Here is a 19,483-nt window from a genome sequence, read left to right as displayed (position 1 = left end):
GTTCGCGTGTGAATCGTGATTTTAAACAAGAAACCAAAATCTTAATGTTGCATTTGCTGTGGTATTTCGTGGCATTTATTTAACTTGATTAAATCAACAAATTCATCTAAAAAAAATACCTATACAGTTTCATGTCTACAAAATCAATAGTAATGCATTACACTTCACTATACATTAGTTAGTATTCAGGTTTAATCAGGCCTTTCAAAGACTTGGCAATGGGTTCAGGATCACACCGATTAACCGCCTAACGTGAAAACATTTTGAATCAGTTTAACATGCTCCAAAGTTAGCGATTAGTCACATAGCAGATGTTTATCTCCTCACTTCAAACCTGAGGAAAGTACTCGTGAGCAGTTTTTTTTTCACAGGCTCGTTGCCATTACAAGGATGTCTTGCGGTAGCCCGTCCATCTGTACGAGTTTGAAGGAGCCCAGTTTGGAATAAAAGTCGAGCATCCTCCGATTGCTCTGCCTCAACTCACAAAAGGCTCCTCTGGACCCTAAAAGGAAAACAACAATGGTAACTTTGGAGTTTTGTAATAAAAGAAGCAGTAAAGGCTTTATGTGAAGTATTTCACAGATGCAAATATTCTGAGACTAACTTTATAATTAAGTATATATGGGGGTGTTAAAAGGAGACCATTATGCTTTTCCTTACTTTCTTCCATACATATACTGTTAGAATGGTGGATACACACAATCTTAGAAAGCATTTCAAATCATAAGGTCAGCATGTGTAAAAGTAACCCCTGTGAGCTAACAGCGTGGGCTTCAACCTGCTCAAAACACTGTTTCCTACAGTTTCTCTTTATGTTGGTGACTGCATGCATCCCTAGTATGGTCATCAAAGCCCCACCTATCTCCTGCTTAAACATTCTTTCTGAGTGGGGCAGCCAATCAGAAGAAAGCTGCCTTAAATTGAGGGTAGCTTTAAAGACAAGAGGAGCTAAATGTCTTATTTCATACAGGATGAACCTATACACAGCATAAGATTATTATGAACTGTGATTCATGCAAAGCCACTCTACTGGAACCCAAGAACAAACACGTGGAGTTGGAAAAGACCATAACTGGGCCCTTAAACAGCAAAGCAGCTTATATTATAAACATCTATAGATATAGAATGATATTGCTCTAAATGGAACAGCTCCCCCATGTGGTTAATTTTCTGCCTCATAAACCTCAACATGTGCAGTTAGATGAGCTTCATCCAGAATGATCAAGTTCACAGTGTGAAATCTCGACCTACCACTGCTCCTGATGGAGGACAACAGCTGACCAATCATGCGCTTGGCTGGAGAAGGATCAGTGACCCGAGGGAGCATTTCCAGAGCAATCACTGAGGGGAACTCTTCAAACACTGAACCACTTACTGCCCTCTGGAGTTTGGAAATAGAATACAGTCAAGTGACAGCATTTATGGTTATACTGCATTCTAGAAAAATTTTCACATCTTGCTTTGAATCACCTGGATCTTGGCTGCAGCTGGTTTGGCATCAGTGAGGGCCAGTGCATAACCACACAGCCCGAGGTCATCCTCCAGGATAAGACCACAGAGAAGGGAAGGAGAGATTTCACCTGCTGACAGGCTGCAATGCCCCAGGGGAAAAAAATAAGATGAAGAGGAAGATCACATTCACAGAAGAAAAAAGGTTTATCATCCCAAGTAATTTAAAGTGCGTTTTAACAATATACCCGCTGTATATAAAAGATTGCTGTAGCCATCGTGACATCACTTGTTACTATCTTGGTGTTTTGAAAATAGACGTTCAAAGTGAGGGGCGGTTTTTCCTGAGAACTCGAGGAGTGATGCATGCTTCCTGCTTGTGCAACTTGTGAATCACGTGGACTTTTAATAACGAGGACCACAGTTTCCAAAAATCAACATGAGGAAAGTGGTTAGTGAGGTCACATCACTAACAGAGTAGCTAACTCTTACCTGTCACTGATAAGTGGAGACTGAGCCATCAGAGCAGAGTTGCCTTCTCCTGCTTTCTGCATCTCCCTAAAAATCCTCTCTACCTCTGGCTAGAAAGAAAAAGAAATACTCCATAACATCACTCCTGAATTTTAATCGAGAGAAAACTAAACCACTGATGATCAGCATCTTCACCTTGTCCTCAGGGCAGTAGGGTCGTATGCAGTAAACTGCTGTCATGGGAGGATGTCTGAACAGGTCTCTGTTTCCATGTCCTGGCAGCATCCTCTGTTGGTGCGGAAGAAAACAGACACCAGAAACCCAAAGTTTAAAAATCAGGTGGATCTAGCATCACAAGGTGGTGCTTATATAGTATGCACTACAGATGGATGGTAACGTTAAACATGAAAACAATAAAATAAACGTTTGTGCACATAATCACTGTAGCCAGAAGCTCAGACATCAGATTGCTTTTGTTTTCACGGACATTTTTTTTTTTTTTTAAACTCTTGGACCTTGATGATGTCAAGGAACACAGCACTGGAGGCCCCGCCCACCTTTATGAAGGGCAGCCAATCAAATGAAAGCTGGCTTGAAGGGAGCAGATATAAAGCAGCTTGTTTGAGACAGTAGAAGAACCAAGGAGCTGCACCAAGGCTCAGTATAAGATAAAGATGCATTATTTTGAACTGTGAATAATGCAAAGCTACTCTAGTGGAGTGCAAAAATAAAATATGGAGCACAAAACATCAGCTGGAGACCTTGCCTTGTTACTGACTATTATCACTGCTGTGATTTTATATAACAACTCACTGCACTGCTTAGTTTACCTGGAATTCTCCAGACAGGCCTCCTCTGAAGCCCCAAGGTTCAGGATCATCGTTCAATAACTGGGCTGAGGGTTGGCTGTGGCCTCCTGTGGAAGGCAACACACAACAAAATATTAAAAGCTACAGTAAGCAGCTTCAGTTCACACTTTCACGCCTCATTTAACCAAAGCATAATCACTTCTCTTAAAAAGATAGAAGGATTAATCATCGAGCTGATAATCTAAATGCAGCTCCCTGCTGATTTTCATGGCTGCTGCAGTTTTTGTTTGGAAAAAAAAAATGCTTACAAGCTCATCTCTTATTACAGGTAACAGTGGGAGCAGAAAATCACACAAACTGAATGAGATGCTCCAGCATTTCTTAGTTTCAGAATTCTTCAAAGAATTCAAGAAATATCTGTTTATATAGATGTAAATTTGAGTTTATTGTTGTTTATCAAGTGTTATTTTGTCCGTGTTGTGATATGGATATTTTGCTACTAAGGGGTCCGCAATGTCTTCATCTATAGAGCAGTCTTTCAGTGTTGGTTTGCAATATGAGTGGAATATATTCGTTTTCTCACCTAGTGTTTTCACGTAGGCTCGAGCCAGACCGACCCCACTCTTGATGTCACAGATGTAGTTGTACAGATCGTACAGGATGCTGCGGTTCGGGGCATTTGACAGACGGTTGAACATCTGCACCACTGCCTCACACATGTTATCGAACTGCTGGGCTCTTGAGCACCACTCTGCTGTCTGAAAAAACAGAAAACAGCTGTAGGAGGACAACATGTAGAAAAATGATCTGCGTTTGCATATAAATATAAATACTACCTTGTCTGTCTCTGCAGCTGCTGCCTGACTTTGGTTTTTGAGCCAGTCCAGCTCCTGCAGCATGGTCCTGGCTGTGGTACCGTGTTCGTAGGGCAGGTAGAAGAGGTCTGACAGCAGCTTCAGGTCATCCAGGGTCAGAGGCTCAGCTGTGTACAATGGGTTCTCCCCGGGACCAGGAATGTAGGGGCTCTCACCCATGTCAGTCTGCATGGGCTCCTCTTCTGATGACTCTTTCTTCAGGCGAGGATGACAAGGGCCTGGAAGCACAGACATACCGTGTATTAAAGTGACAACCACCCATTCATGTCTTTTAATATCATTAAACCATATTTAAGAAGACTCTACCTCCTGGTTGATCTGTGCTCATGAACTCCTCCAGCCAGTCAGTGAGGGCCAGATTCAGGGCTTTCTGTGGGCTGTAGCAAGGATCCTGCTCTTCATCACCTGGAGGTGAAGGTCAGAGAAAGTGAGACAATGTTTAAGCTCCGTGACCTCACAGACAGCATGGAGTGGATTCCAGCAAACACAACGACAACACTGACAGCATTTCCTGTCAAAACTGGAAAAATAAATCTGCACCATAAATAGATGTTGATGTTGCTTCCACAGACAACAGTGATTCAGGCGGGGTGGGCCTTATGAAGCAAAAAATACTATTCAAAATATTCCAAAAAGTGCATGTTTTTATTTTTAAATATGATGTCTGACTGTCATGGCGTGGTTGTTGGTGTCAGGCAGGCTGAAGTACTCTTTGCGGAAAAAAGGAAAAGAAAAAACCTTGTTGATGCCAGAGGAGAAAGGCCAGACTGTTGGCTTTGAGCACTCCTGAAAGCATCAGGAGCAGGTTGGGTTCACTATATTATGATTGCAAATTACTTTCTACACAGTCGCTGAATGCACTTGAGGGTAGTCCTGTAATGTTTTACCTTCTACAAAAGAAAAAAAATGCATTTGTTAAATCATGACTAACAGAAACTCACCCATCTCCACATCCCTCGGTGTTCCTTCGGCAGGTGCTTTACACCATGTCGCCAGAGTGTGAACGGCCACGAAGTTTGGGTAAAACTCACAATTGGGATTTGTGAGCACTCCTTTCAGTTTTGGGATCAGATCAGTGGGTCTATCCTTTTTGAAAAAAACAATAATATATAGACACCGGAGTCATACTGGTACATACACACAATCTAACACTGTTAAAATAAAGAAGAGAAAAAAATAACCTTATAGGGTCCAAGGAAAAGCCTTTGGGGATCATAATCATTGGCATGAATGTTGTCCCAGATGACTGGTGCCCTCTTCAGGACTGAGGATACCTCCTCTATGGATTCAACTGAGATTTTGTGGGATACTACTTTTGGACCTAAATAAATGAAAAAAAAAAAAAAAAAAAAAGTAAAAACAAATGAATAATTAACCTTGGGGAAATTCAAGATCATGGAAACAGGTTCAGGCTCCGGCTGAGTGTAATCTTACCAGTCCACAGTACGTCAATGCCAGGCAGGAGCTTCTCTCCCACAGTGTTCAGGTACGAGGACTGGGTTACACTGGGCGTACAGAAGACAGCACAGTAATCTGAAGATAAAGAGTGACTCATTAAGAAACTGTTAGAATAATGTGTATTATTTTCTACCACAACGCTCCCTGTTTAACTGGACTGTAACTGGACTGGACTGTTTTGCTGTCTGACCTGTAGGACAGAAGAGAAAGACTTCGGGCTCTCCTAAGTGCATGTACACCTCGTTAGTGATGGCCACTTGAGCGTGGGCGAAGGAGCTGAAAGCCTGCTTGTCAGCTGGACACATCTCAGTCTCGATGTCGTCAAAGAGTAAAGAGAAAGACCTGCAGCCAAACTCCTTGACCTAAGGAACAAATGTAATTTCTGTCAGTGAACAGGGTCAAGTGAAAGTTAGCATCGCTTTGCTTACAGCCAAAGACATAAAAAAGGCTATTCCACCTAGAATTACACCAGCCTCTGTATAATTTTACTACCCCACTTTAAATGCATCCATTTTACTGCTAAGCGATGCGCTGTCCAAACCCTCGGAGAGCCACAAAGTGAGATACAACCAATTATAAATTATATTATATTTTTTCCTGCTGCACCCATCACCTCTGCTTCCAAAGTCCTACCTGATCTAGTTTCCTCTTCAGGGCAGCTACTTCTTTAGGGTTGGAGAAAGTAATGTCCAGACCGGGTGAGATTGCATAGACGAACTCGACGTCGTGCTGTTTCGCTGCTGATATCAGGCTCGTTAGTTGTTCTATGAAAAGAAAAGGGACAAAGAAGAAATGCTATTTGATGATGCAGTTCACAAATTCTGTTAATGATCCCTTTACTTCCCATCAATGAACAGATTTAAAACAAAGAGTTAAAGTGACATGGTTTAACCTTAGATTTAGCTGCTTTTGTGTCTGCGGGGAAACTTTACGAGCATATACAGGTGGGTCTGAAGTCCACTGACTTGATGAGGGGTCATCAAAAACATGATAATTTGAAAAAGGTTAAACATCAAATCGTCTTCACTGCACTTCAGATTGTAATGTTTTTGATAACATCCAGACAGTCGACCCAAAGACACTTTAAACACGTCTGAGGAGATAACAATGAGTCGTAAGGGGATGAGTTTGGAAGAGCTGACAACTGCAAAATGACCAAACTTTTATTATTTTATGTGTTTTAATTTACTTTTATTGTTTGGGGCTCAATTTATAACCAGTTTTGCACGACTATTGAATGAGGACTCAGATATGCACACGTAAATTTAAACACATAGTTTCAGTTCCATTGCAGTTAACTGGACGTTGCAAATTAGTAAGTTGTCTGAGGAGGAAATATAGTACAGATTTTTTATTTAAATGAGCATTTGTTAAGGTAGCGGACTATGCATGGAGGCACAACTGCTCTGCTAATAGATCAGGGAATTAGTCAGTGTTACTTTTAAAATTAAAGACAGGTGCAACTGAATTTCATCTGCTTCCAAGACCAGAAAGATTTTTGTGGTTTTGAATTATGAATGTGATACGGTGAGACTCACCCGCCTCCTCAGCAGCGTACAAGTCTCTCCAGTACATCCTGTGTTTGTAATCATCCTTGGGGGCGTACAGGTATGTGTTCAAACCCCACTTCTGTTCCCTGCAAAACCAAAATATTATGCCAGAGGTTAGAAATTCTCAGTGCAACATTTCTAAATGTTGGTGCGCATCCTGATCACAATAAAAGCTTCTAGTAATAACAGAAAATAACAAACGAAATTGCCAGTGTAAGAGAAACTGTGACAAAAGCAATGCAAATCACCTGCATGTCATTTCATTCATGCAAATGATTCAGCGCAACTACTTTTGGATATTTAAAAAATAAATAAATACATGAATATGAATACAGCTATATTACATATGTCAAAATCAGCAGCTGCTGTTATTACTTTCAGGAAGTGTGTTCATCATTTCCAGTTCTTCGCTTGGTGCCTAAGACCACATACCTCTTAAACAGTTCTGTTCTTTGCTCCATAGTCCACGGCCGCCCATAAAAGCCTGTAACAAGCAAAGGTCGACTTACACTTCAAAACGCGTCATCTTACCAAAAGTGATCAATGCATGATTGATTAATCAGATGCATTTTAAAGCGGGCAGCTGGAAGCATTCAAGAACCTGTAATCTAGCGGAGCCGCGGTGTTTGGGCCCCTGATTCCGGGTCTGCTCACCTTCTACTACGCCGCTGATGAAGCGCCCAGTCCCGGTGACGGGCTGTCGCTTGGTACTGTCCGGTTTCGACATGTTTTCCTGTAATATTCAGTCTCTTCCTGCTTTTTGACTTTAACAGTGCTCAGTCTGCAGCCCCAGCTGTGACACGGCGATACTGACAGTCATGCTTCTGCACGCCAACCTTTGAATTGATTCGCATTTATTGCACCTTATTCTCACGCCTGCGCAGTAACAGTCGGGTTAAACACCTGCAGCATTGCGCAACATCGCGCTAACGCCAATAAATGTCCAAACCTGTAAATGGTCGAAACAGAATCGCAGCTATTGTTTGGTGCGGATAACTGAAGCTCAGCTCATATTCAGACGCATGTGTCTGACTACCGGGTGGACGTCTTAAAGGGACAGTGTGCCCACAACTTAAAGGGACAACACACCAAAAAAAAAAAAAAAAACCACGCAGGATGCCACAGGAGTTCAGTATCTTGTACTAACTTTTACAGTTTTAATTTCAACATACCCGGTAGTTTGTTAAGTTAGTTTCGAGAGGGTTTTTTTTTTTTTGCTTCGTTTTAGTTTTTATTCTTTAAAATTTTTTATTTTATAGCTTAGGTTTTATTAGATTTAGTCTTCTTAATTATAGAAATATGTAACAAGCAACCTTATTAAGTACACCTGTCCAGCAGCTGCTTGTAAAGGTGGGTGAATCGATCCAAGCATCTATACCAAAGCTGGTCTTGGTGTCTAACGTGACAGGATCGATATTTTGTTTTCATCTTTGAAGTTCAGCATGTAGCCCACTAAAGAGTTTTAAATAAACGGTTTTACTCTTCTTCTTCTTCTTTTTTTTTTTTTAATGAAAAACATCTAACTCAAGATCTGAACAACGTCTGAAACTTTCTGTGTTGATTGTCACATCTATTTTATTTACAGCCTATAAGACATTTACAGATTGACCCAAAGTGATTTAGAGAAAGGCACATTTATATTCCAGGTAAAGCGGAAAGAGTGAAAGGTGTGGTTTTTGTATTAATCAATAATTATTGTGGATAGTAAAAATCACCTACCCTTAATATGTGTTCAGAATTTGCACATTAGTGATCCCATAAATCATGACACAATGCTGGCACATTGATAAGCTGCGTTTATAGATTAAAAGTATCTGTATCGGTACCGCTATTGGTAGTACTGGCCCTGTATTTACTTGGTATCAGATTGATACCAAAATTTGTAGTATTCCACAGCAGTTTATGTAAATAGCCAATCACACTGCAGAAAATCAATGCATTTAGGCCTCTAGACACGATCAAGGCAACCCTCTGAAGTTCAGACTGAGCAACAGTTCAAACATGGCTGGTTGTGCCAGAAGTGCTGGTAATTTTCCCGCACAAACGCCTGGAGGGTTTAGAGGGATGCTCTCTTGGTGAAAATGCCTTGTTGATGGAAAAGTCAGCGGAGGATGGCCAAAAATAACCATTTGTTACAACCAAGGTATGCAGAAGAGCATCTGTGAACAGACAACCTGTTGAACTTAGGTGGGCTACAGCAGCAGAAGACCACGGCAGTGCCATTCCTGTCAACTCAAAGAACAGGAAACCGAAGCTACAGTTTGTAGGGAAACACAAAAATGGGAAAATGGAAGACTGAGAAAATGTTACCTGATCTGATGAGTCTCACTTTCTGCTGTAACCTTCAGATGGTAGCGTCAGAATTTGGCATGAAAGCAGCAAGTCTCGTATCAATGGCAGGATGGATCCAATGGCCTTATATCACACTCCCTTATCTTTTCTGAGGCACAAATTGCAGTTCTTCTTGGTAGTTAATTACTGAAATAAACTGTCTAGATCTTTGCATATAAATCAGCAAACTCTTAGGAGATCGCCCAAAGAACTCCCACTCCCTCTCCTGAGTGTGTGGTTTTGCGAATGCATCATCAGGCTAATTTTACTTTTGTCCACAAAATTGCTGGCCCTAGTTTTTTGAAGCCAGGAGAGGATTTTGTGGCGTCGGAAACTAAGTCTAATCCTAAGTACTGTGATGATGTTAAGATATGTGAACAGTCTATAACAGTAAAAACACCTTCGGGAGCTCAAAATCTCAATATATCAAGTCTCCACAGATAATTGGTGCTTTCTAGTGATTCTAAATGTAGATTTTTTTTTAATATGCCAGCAATTTAACTAGAGGTGCAGTCACTATCAGTAGCTGCAGTCCAGAATCACAGGTTTGAATCAGAGGTTTTTTAAGGACTTTTTTAAAATGGGGTCACTGCATAGACCAAAAGAATCACTTGTGTGGGCCCACGGGGAATTATTTTTATCAGAAATAAATTTCACACTTGATGACAATCACTTGAAAATTCAACAGGTTATGATTTTAATTGTCAACCAACAATTAAGGAGACCCCCCTGAAAAACATAGCAGCCAGATTAATGCACAAGATGAAACTGAGGTAATGCAGTGTGGTTACAGCCATAAACATTGTTTATTCTATGTAAAGAGCAATATATCACACCCTTTATTTCAAGCTCACCAATGGAAAGTAAAGCAGTGGAGCAAACCACTGTCTGCCACAATTATCTGGATCTGGTTCAACATCAATATGATGTCACCAAATTTTTCTTGTTTAAGTTTGGTATATGTTTGTGAAGATATAATCCTAAATGTCTAATAAACTACTAGAACAGATCCAAATGTGGACCTACTGGAAAAGTGAACCCCTTCTACATTAGTCCAAGCCCTCAAAAACGTTCATTTAAATCAGTCCGGAACAGCAAAGAAACACACAAATCAACACAATAACAAAAGCTCCTTGTCAGAGGTAAATATCTACATGAAAATATCTAATCACTCAAATTAACCCAAGTAAACAGAAAAACAATAAATTGCCTTTTTTCCCTATACAAACTTTTCTCAGTGCTCTGGAATGCCATAAAAACCTTGTCTCACATCAAGTGCTACATGTCAACTTTGCACACGATTAACTGCATGCATACAAGTGCTACATGTTTGTACATATAAACTGTACACATAAAAACCTTCATGCATTTACAATATAGTTTAGCAAAACATGAAAACTTATAACAAATTTTTCCCATGCCAGTATAAGCACAATGCTCTGTTTGTGGAAAACCCCCCAAAGCAAACGCTTCCATCTTTTCTTCCAGGCTTGTGCTGCCGTTCGTCCTCTCGGCTCTGCTACGTCTTTAATCCTCTCTGAGCCTGCTTCAGCAACGAATCAAAGTCGAGGTCCTCAAACTTGGTCCTGGAAGGAGACGCTTCTGCGTCTCTGTTTGCATCTGAGAAAGAGAGGGATGTGCACATGTTCACTGCTGTGTTCAACAAGGTGATGAGGGTGTCCGCGATGTGTATTACAATATAGTGTGAGAGCACTGTAGCAAATACAGCTTTTGTGAAGCTTCAAAATTTCAGTTTATGATAACACTGTTGCACTGTAACTCTTGACCAGCAGTGACACTGGCCCTTAATCCAAGTGCTTCATCTGTCTGCGGAGGCTGCGTGATAACCCACTCTGCCCTCCTTCCCTCTCAGCCTGTCTGTGTGGCCATTCTTTTCTATGAGCACTGGAGAGGATGTGTGCCTTATTTTCAATCAGCAGCACCTGGGCCCAGAGCGCCGGTGCTCTACAAAAGTCAATAGGGATTAGTTGCTTGGTGGCTCTCCTCCCTGAAGCCTGGAATGTTTAGAGCTGCTTAAAAAGAGCAACAAGCCCGTTTACTGGACCTGTGTGGATTCAGATACAGATGCACCTTCACCTTTACGAGGTGCCTCGGGCACAAAAAGTTAGAAAATCACTCACCTAATCAATTTATAACTTACACTAGTTACACCATCATCATCATTCATCTTTCTGATTAAGGTTTTCAGCTGTACACAGCGGTGCTGTTGGAGTGCTCTATTCTCACAGAAGTGAGTGGACTGTCATGATAGACTCGAATCGAACATGCTAGTCCTGCTGGGAAGTCATGAGGTGTTTTAGCAGTTGGTTTCTGTTTGTAATGAAACAGATTAAATGTGCACAATTATCATATATGACACCAATTTTAATTCCCAACCCAAAGAGATGACCCACACTGTACATGTTGGGACACCTCTGGGGTGGCATCTTTGGCTCTGCAATTAAAGAGCATAAACAACAGTTGACTGTGTTGGGTATAAACCCCCTTTTTCCTGTGCTGAACATCTCAGCCTCATGTCTGAACGAGTACTGTGGTTTCTTTCTTTTTTTTAAATGCCTGAGAGCAACTTTCAATTTTAATCTGTTGGATTTAGTCACAATGTCACATCTCTACAACTTCAATTATTTTTTTTGGTTGTCTGGCTACATTTAATATGATTTCATTCAACTTCTTTTTTTCCTTTATTCTGGTAGAATAAACCAAGCGTGTTTCAGCCTGTCCATTCTCACACAGCTATTATAAGGCCGGGCTTTTATTCCCTTGCGGACGCCACAGATGAGTAGTTGTTCTTATTATATTTGTAGACCTTAGCTTGAAGCCTGCATGTGCTGCTGGTGCTCTTATACTGTGCAGAATACACAGTATACTGTCTGTACAGTCATAACAAATTGAAGGATACAGCATGTGTAGGTTCACCTGCCGTTTCATAACACAGTAGTTTTTAGGGCAATTTTTTTTAGTCTTTTCCAGATAAATTTTTTGTTTTTTATCGATTTGTCCGGTAACTCTCTCCTTTCACTATAGTGTAGTGTTTGTCTTGGCTGTTGGTGTTAGACCTACCAAGATCCGTGTAGTTTGTATTACAAAACTGCCGTCTTCCACCAAAGCAGATGTCAAAGGGCAGCTCATCAGGTTGCCGTAGTTTCCCACCATTATCGATGGCTGCGAAAGCATCTTCCATGTTGTAGAAAGTAACGAAGGCATAGTGGTCACTGTGGGAACCAAAGATGTTGAGTTTAATGGTGACCCATTTCACTGTAAAGCCAATAAAAAACGTGTTAAACTGTAATGGTGCATGCTTACCCCCTATCTCTGAAGTGAAGTGACACACACTCCACCTCTCCAAACTGAGAGAAGCGTTCTCTCAGTTCATCGTGAGTCATGGACCTGCGGATGCGGCCGACGTACACCACCCGGCGCTCGTCCTGTGTGAAAGAATTAAATGCGATATAGTTACCGCCCACTGGAAAAGCAAAAAAAAATATCAGTACGTCAGATGAGTTTTACTCACTATGGCTTTCAGTTTCTGAATCCTTATCTCATGCTCTCTCCTGAGCTTCCTGGACTCTCTGCTGCTGCTGCACGGACGAAGAAAATGGAGAGTGAGATTTTGCTCCCACTGAATGTGTCAGTTATCGCATAAAATCAGGGGCAACGACAAGTCAGTGCGATTGTTCTTTATGTCAAAAGTTCGCACTAGTTCTCTAGCAGTTAGCAACAATTGCACTGTATCTGAACTGGATGGTTACAGCTCATCAACAATATTCACTGACCTGCAAAAGTCTCTCCACCGCTTACAGCATATTTGTGGAGATGGCGACCGAGACCGGGATGTGGACCGGGACCAAGATCTGGACCGTGATCTGCTGTATCTTGGTGTACAGCACCCTGACCTGTACCGCCGAGGAGGGGATCGGGACATGGAGCAAGAGGGGGACGATGAACACGAGCTGCTCTCTGAACGCTTGCGATGGAGCCTGCAAGATAGACATATTGTAGCCACAAAAGGCAAAAGCTCAGGCTGAACGTGAATGATAGAAGATGAGTACCTTAATCTTTTTGGAGAGCGAGATGAAGAGCTGGATGAGGAAGAAGAAGAGGAGGACCGGGAGCTGGAGCTTGAATCGGACCGTGGTGATCTTCTCCTGTATCTCCTCTTCTCTCTGCCTCTGACAGGAGGGCTGGGTGGAGGTGTCGGGAAGGTGCATGGAGCGGTCTTGTCTTCACTCCTCCCACGATCTTCTTTGGCAGCACAGTCTGCAAACTGCAGAGCTCTGTCTGTGGTCTCTGATCTGGCCCTGGGCTGATTGAACTGATGCTGCAGCACTGACTGTGTTTTAACAGTTGTAATCTGGTTCTTCTCTTCACCTGCAGCTTGCGAGCCCTGGGTCATCACATGGTGCTCATTTGTGGTTTGAGAAGCATCCTTGAGTAAACGGGGCTTAGCTCTGCTACGCTGAGAAGCATTTACAGGAGAATGATCTACAGAGCCGCAGTAATCGTGATCGGCAGATACGTGCACAAATATGTGGGAAGAAGCAAGAGCTGCAGCTGACTCTGACTGAGTTGTGTGAGTCTTCCTGGACGGCAGAGGACGGGGGTCAATTATCTGAATAGCCTTGGATGGAGGATTTTTCCGTCTTGCAGGCTGCTTAGTGCTCAGAATGATTTCAGTGCTGAGGGGCTCAGGGATATCCACAGCCTCCAACACTTGGAGTTTCTGACTTTCTGCAGTGCTTAAAGATTCAAGTGGTCCCACAGAGGACATCGCCGTTAATGAAGCAGCACGGAGAAGCGCGGGCTCGTTCTCACAAACTCTCTCTTCTTTAGCTGGAGGAGGAAAAATAAAAAGAGGTTATGTATCGCAGGACGTGAGCCTCCATAGTACACCGCTGCTAGTAATCTGACAAAATTCACCTTGTGTTTCCTCAAACTGCTCCAACAAGCTGGTCAGATCAGTCGCTTCAATTCCTGATGAAAGAAAGAACAAACGTGAAAAGATCGCTTTGGAAGATGCTCGCCTTTAGTTCTCTCACACTCCTATCATCATCACATTTAACTCAAAATAATAACAACACCATGTAAGCTCAAAATCCTTGGGCTTTCTTATTAATATGTTCTATGAGAAAACAGTAAAAATGAAGACTGAATCTTCTAGTATGCAGAGTTTTTTGGACAGCCTTTAACTTTGCATGCGTCTCCTGTCTGCACACCTGTCTCCACGTCATCGTCCCACACAAGTTTTACCAGTTTTTCCTGGTAGTTCGCAACATGTTCCTTTCCTGCTTTTGTTGTGGAAAGCAAACAGCTTATAAGTGCTCTACTGCCGCACTGTGGTGATCGCAACATAGTATATACTAGCAAAAAAAAGAGAAAGTATGCTTCCTGGCACAAAACATAAAAAATAGCTGTTGTTTTAAATCAGGCATATTTTGCCTTTGAAAATGTTTTCCCCAGATTCCAGTCTTTAAGTCGAGCTAACTGGCTGCTTCTACATTTATTTCACAGTCAATCAACTTCTGTATATTTCCTAAAATGTGAAACTACTCCTTTGTGTTTACCTGAGTCAGCTGTTGCTCCCTGCACTCTGCACCTGGATTGAGGAGGTGGTGGTTCCTCGGGAGGACTCATACTGTGGGTTAGGACCTCGGTTACTGCTCCAGAATCTATGTGAGTGAGAGGCTGACTGAAATGTGGGCTGACAGAGGAACATTTTACTGGTCTCTGTGCGTCAGGACTCGGTGCCTGTGGAGTTTCTGGTAAGCGCTGGGGTCCTTTGGGTGGGCTCAGACTGCATTTTTGAATGTGTGATTTTATGCCCTGTGAGTTTTCTTGTTCCTGAGAGATATAGGAATCATCTGCTATTTCACTAAATGCTGTCTTCGTATCCTGAAGTGGTGCAATGCTCTCTTGGCTATAATCTTTGATTAGAGGTGACACCTGGGGATTTAGCTCTGAGGAACATGTCTGTCTCTGAAGAGGTGCAGCTGAGGATTCAGTGTGGAGTTCTTGAGGCTGTCTGTTGCTCTGCAGGCTTGAATCCCTGGACAGAAACTCCACTTTAGGTGCTGATGAAGAGTTGGAAGTGGATGGTGATGCTGCCTGAAGAACTGGCAGGGAAAGGAGGACAGGATTTGGGGGGTCACTACTAAGTATTGTTGGCTTCTTCACTGGACTTTTCTGGCTTTCATGAAGAATGTCCGGCAGTGGACTGGCAGGCGAGAGGACTTTGGATTCAGTCCTTTGGTGATTTAGTCTGCTGTGATTTACATAAGTGGAAGATTTGGCTTCTGAGGAGTGAAGCTTGCGTGGTGAAGAGGCAAGATGGGATGACTTGAAATCAGGTTTACGGGGGTCTGGGTAGTGATGCGGCATCTTAGGTTTGCAGCCGTTTTGTTTCTGCAAACAGAGGATGGGGGTCAGCTCCTTAGGGGGCTCAGGAACAGAGGGCCACTTGGTAGTGTAGTTCCCCTGTTTCTCTACCAGGGGTTGTCTCTTCTGGCGCAGCTGCCTGTACTGTTGGAGGCTGAGTGATCTGGCCTTTGTCTGAGCTTTAGGCTGCTGGTCCTCAGTTTTGTTATAATTTACCTCCGAGGACGTTGCTGAGGCTTCAATTGCTGGATTTTCAAGTGTGTTTGTGCTGTTCAGTGGAAGTGACTCACTTTCACTAGTATGGCAATTTGTGGGATCGCTCTCATTTAATCCATTTTCCGATTCATCCAATGAAGCCACTCGAACGGGGCCAAAGCTCACTCTTTTCTTCCCTTTGGATGGGGGTGATCTGGAGTTTCCATTCAACAGCACGCTCTTCAGGACTTGCCCGCTATCTCTTCTTTCATCTACCTCATCTCGTATCTTGGTCTCTCTTACAGGCGCCTCGTCATCAGATACTACATTTATCTCTTCATCACTGTCTCCAGTTGGTCTTTCGTACTTCCACACCTCTTCCTGGGAGAATATGGTGGGATGTGTCCTCGGCTGATCCCCTTCCTCCACACGAAGCTTCAGACAGTAGGGATGCATGAGCTTCACCAGGCTGACGAGAGAAGTCGAGGTAAAAACCTCGACTTCGGCATCTGCCTTTTTATTTTTGGGATGAAACATCTGGCCTTGTAGCTTAAACATCTGTGACAGACCGCTTTTCTCTAGTTTGCCCCCCTCGCCTTTCTCCCCATCACTCTGAGTTGTGGATGCTGTAGTTGGTGTTTTAGATCTTGGTCTAAGTCTCTGAGCAAACGATGATCCCTATTAAAAATGAGAGAGAGGGGTCTCAAGATCTCATACTGCATCTGCTGCGAGTAACATGTCACTTCCTTCCTACCTAAACACAAGTTACCATGGTGATCTAAAAGAGCTGAAGTTGTGACATAGAAAAATCTTTATTTTATTTACAGACACCTCACTAACACACTAATCCTGCTTTGTAAATTTCCACATTAGCTGATCATCATTAGCTTCATGATGAAACAGTCGAAACGCTTCTCCTACTTCTTCTCTGATTACTAGAACAGACTGTGGACAATACAAGTAATTCTTCATTCTAGTTTCTACTCACCACGGTGTTGTCCCTGTACTCTGCCTGGCTGAGGAACTTGGTGTCTGGCAGGGTGTCGAAAGGAGACAGAGTCCTGCCGTCATCCTCCACACAATCCAGCATCTCAGTCAGGGCGGACAGCAGGCGCTCGCTTTCTTCCTCAGCTCTGCTCTTGCACTGAAGCGAGAACGCCAAATCAAAATACATACACAGCCAGTGTGACTGAGTGAAATCATTTAGATGAATCTGCTTTGACTCTGACCTCCGATGCAACAGTGGAGTCTTCCAAGATGGCCAGGATGGAGTGATCCACACAGGACTGTGTGTCCATGTCCACGCCTTCCACACCTGCCCTGCTCAGGACTGGCTGTAAACACAGGCATGACACTTCAATGTCCATGTTATACCGATTTGCATGCACACACATTAGTATATTTACACCTCCTGCTTAATAAAAAACAAAAACCCCAAAACACTCATTTCCCTGGGTGTGACCAAAAGATCAGGAAGCATGACTCTAACTCCAGAGCAAAAACAGGAAGTCCCAGTTCTGACAAAAGTTCAAAAAACTGTGATCAGATCTGATACTTGACTCATGTTTAAAAAGCGAGTACTTGTCTATCACACATAAACCCATACTGACTTACGTATCGTCCTAAATGAAATGCTGTTATTACAGAACATGATAGTTTGATTGCTTACTGCACTCAGCACTATCTGAAGCATTAGAGCAGCTGAATGGTGGTGCAGCTAAGTTGTTTATTAGTTTGTGGAATACAGCGGTTGTGACTAAAATATTAAGACTGTCCATAATGTTGTCCATTTCAGGGTTTAACATAATCAACATCTCAATGACTGTGGGCCAGTAAAAAAAAGGGCATCACATGGACAATAGTAATGGACCACATCTCTTAATCTTCAGGTGTGTTCAGTCCTTCTGCCAAAGGTGCAGAAAATCAAGTATCTAGTGAAACATTTACAAACATTCGCGAAGAACAGTTTGCTGTAAAGAGCTTGATGAATTTGAGTGAGCTGCTGTAATAGGATGCAAACCTTTAACAACTCAGTTTGCGACATTTCTTCTCTCCTAGATTTTCCACAATCAACTGTAAATGGTATTACTGCAGAGTAGAAGCATTTAGAAACTTAGCTCAGCCACGTAGTGTCAGACCACGTAAAGTTACAGAGCGGGTCGCTGAGGTGCACAGGGCACAAAAGTCTCACTGCTCTGCTGACTCAGTAACTCCACAGGACCAAACCTCCTCTGGCATTAACATCAGCACCAAAACGGTCCACCAGCAGCTTTTTCTTACATCATTATTCACAAAATATTTTTTTCTAAACTGCGTCTTTGGATAGCTTAAACATAAATGAAGCCATCCTTAACCACTCCCACCCACCACCTCATTACTATACAACGAATAACTCAATCAAGAAGCTGGTGAAAGGAAAGGTGCCTGTGTTACGTTGGATACTGGGTCTAATAATTTGACCTAAGAAACCCTATAAAATACTATTTATTTTTTAAAGATTTAAATCTGTGACAGCACACTTATAACTCACTGGGAAGCAGGAGTGCGCATCTTTGTTTTAACAGTATTTCATGTTATTAACAAACTTTGCCTATTTTTTGTGGCCGCTGTTTAAAAGACCCCTGCAACTTTTTTAGGCTCTAAATGTGATTATGTGGCTCATGCTATTAAATCAAGAACTGTGTGGGGTATTTAATCGATATACTATAACTAAACACAAAGAGGAGCAGACACTCAGTCAGACAGCAAAGGATTTCTCTTAAAGGAAAGAACAGGAAAGTGAAACCTCAGTTTTTAAGATCAAGTTGTGATGAATGAGTAGGAAGCCGGCTACGGCCCTAGAGGCGGGTGTAACATCTGTACAGCACCTCTGGGAAGTGAAGCAGCTCTCATTTCCTGCACTCCTCTAACCAAGCATTTGCTTGACAGGGCAGCGGTTCATTTCAGTGCCTGGAAATATGTTAAAATTAGGCTTCCGGCAGTCAAGCAAGGACAGCAGCTGGGGGATAGTTGAGGGAAATAAAGCAGCGTGGGTCGTACGGAGGGCGATGCCTTATCTGAACATCTTGTACCTTCGCGGGAACTCACCGGCTTCCCTCCGTTTAAACGTCCAAACTAATAAACATCAAACTAGACACGAACAGCCTCATTAACTAGCTTGTCATTTAGCATTTCCCGCATCCAAACCGTCCAAATGACAGGCGGATCGATCCGCTCCCTGATCACTACCTGAGTAGTACTACGAGCTCGTTTCAGCCACGTGTCGTTATTCGCGCATGTGGCCTCGAGAGCAGGGGATACACGCCCGACTAATGCACCGAAACCCGCCACTATGCGGTCTATTTTATGACCGATGAGCTAAAGTGAGGAAACCGGTACCTCGTTGGGGGTGTTGCTGGCCATAAAGTCGCTGTTGCCGGCATTTACTTCCCCGTCTTTCCCCCTCCACCGCGCCGCCATCTTGCCTCTCCACATGGTCCGCTGGCAGGCCGGAGGGAGACACGTGGTCACCGGTTGGAAGCGCGCGAAAAGCACTGATCTGAGATCGGATTTAACTACGTTAATCAGAGCGAGGACGCGAGTAGAAATCAGATCCCAGGTCAGCTGTCTGCTCGTCACGTTTCTCATTGATTATTAATTAGTTTTAGCTTAAAAAATAGTTTTAGTGACCCACAAAGCGAGACGAATTAGGGACAAATAAAGGAAGCGGGTTTTGACAATGAAAGGTAAAATAAAAGGCAGCTTATTAAAGGAATCGTTTTTCTTTTCTTTTTACAGGATCGTATTCAGAAGCACTTAAATGTTTCTGGACTGCTTTCATTCCACCCAAATTATAATCAATTCAAACAAATAAGTAAAAAATTAACTTATTAAAAGTTGATTCTTGTTACAGGTTTACATTTTTCATTCATTAGTTATTGCTCAAAGAGACACCTTGTGGCGGAAGAGTCTT

The 19,483-nt window shown here is 42.6% G+C and overlaps 2 protein-coding genes across 3 annotated transcripts; both read right to left on the bottom strand.

Moving 5' to 3' along the window:
- Window positions 1-47: 47 nt before the first annotated feature.
- ogal (O-GlcNAcase like) lies at window positions 48-7,680 on the bottom strand. Of its 2 annotated transcripts, XM_082535205.1 has the most exons (17): window positions 7,267-7,679; window positions 7,045-7,096; window positions 6,601-6,698; window positions 5,696-5,826; window positions 5,253-5,424; window positions 5,039-5,137; window positions 4,786-4,925; window positions 4,546-4,690; window positions 3,911-4,009; window positions 3,566-3,822; window positions 3,313-3,487; window positions 2,751-2,836; window positions 2,116-2,208; window positions 1,942-2,030; window positions 1,471-1,591; window positions 1,252-1,381; window positions 48-502 (listed from the first exon to the last, which is right to left on the bottom strand). In XM_082535205.1, the coding sequence occupies exons 1-17, from the start codon at window positions 7,337-7,339 to the stop codon at window positions 366-368; spliced, it is 2,097 nt and encodes a 698-aa protein (XP_082391331.1). In that variant the 5' UTR covers window positions 7,340-7,679; the 3' UTR covers window positions 48-365. The 2 variants fall into 2 exon arrangements, with proteins under 2 accessions (XP_082391331.1, XP_082391330.1); XM_082535204.1 differs by having other exon boundaries at window positions 3,313-3,822; window positions 7,267-7,680.
- Window positions 7,681-9,616: 1,936 nt separating this feature from the next.
- On the bottom strand, window positions 9,617-19,109 carry LOC309707722 (uncharacterized protein). Its single transcript, XM_082535203.1, has 11 exons — window positions 18,910-19,109; window positions 16,761-16,865; window positions 16,520-16,675; window positions 14,526-16,209; window positions 13,882-13,935; window positions 13,014-13,794; window positions 12,738-12,941; window positions 12,476-12,542; window positions 12,268-12,389; window positions 12,025-12,176; window positions 9,617-10,563 (listed from the first exon to the last, which is right to left on the bottom strand). Exons 1-11 carry the CDS (start codon window positions 19,003-19,005, stop codon window positions 10,463-10,465), a joined length of 3,522 nt encoding a protein of 1,173 aa, XP_082391329.1. The 5' UTR covers window positions 19,006-19,109; the 3' UTR covers window positions 9,617-10,462.
- Window positions 19,110-19,483: the final 374 nt, after the last annotated feature.

The sequence above is a fragment of the Aulonocara stuartgranti genome (assembly GCF_965226115.1).
Source record: "Aulonocara stuartgranti genome assembly, chromosome: 6".
Lineage (NCBI taxonomy): Eukaryota > Metazoa > Chordata > Actinopteri > Cichliformes > Cichlidae > Aulonocara > Aulonocara stuartgranti.
Note: the sequence above shows the minus strand (reverse complement) of the source record. Positions and strands in the feature narration are given on the sequence as shown.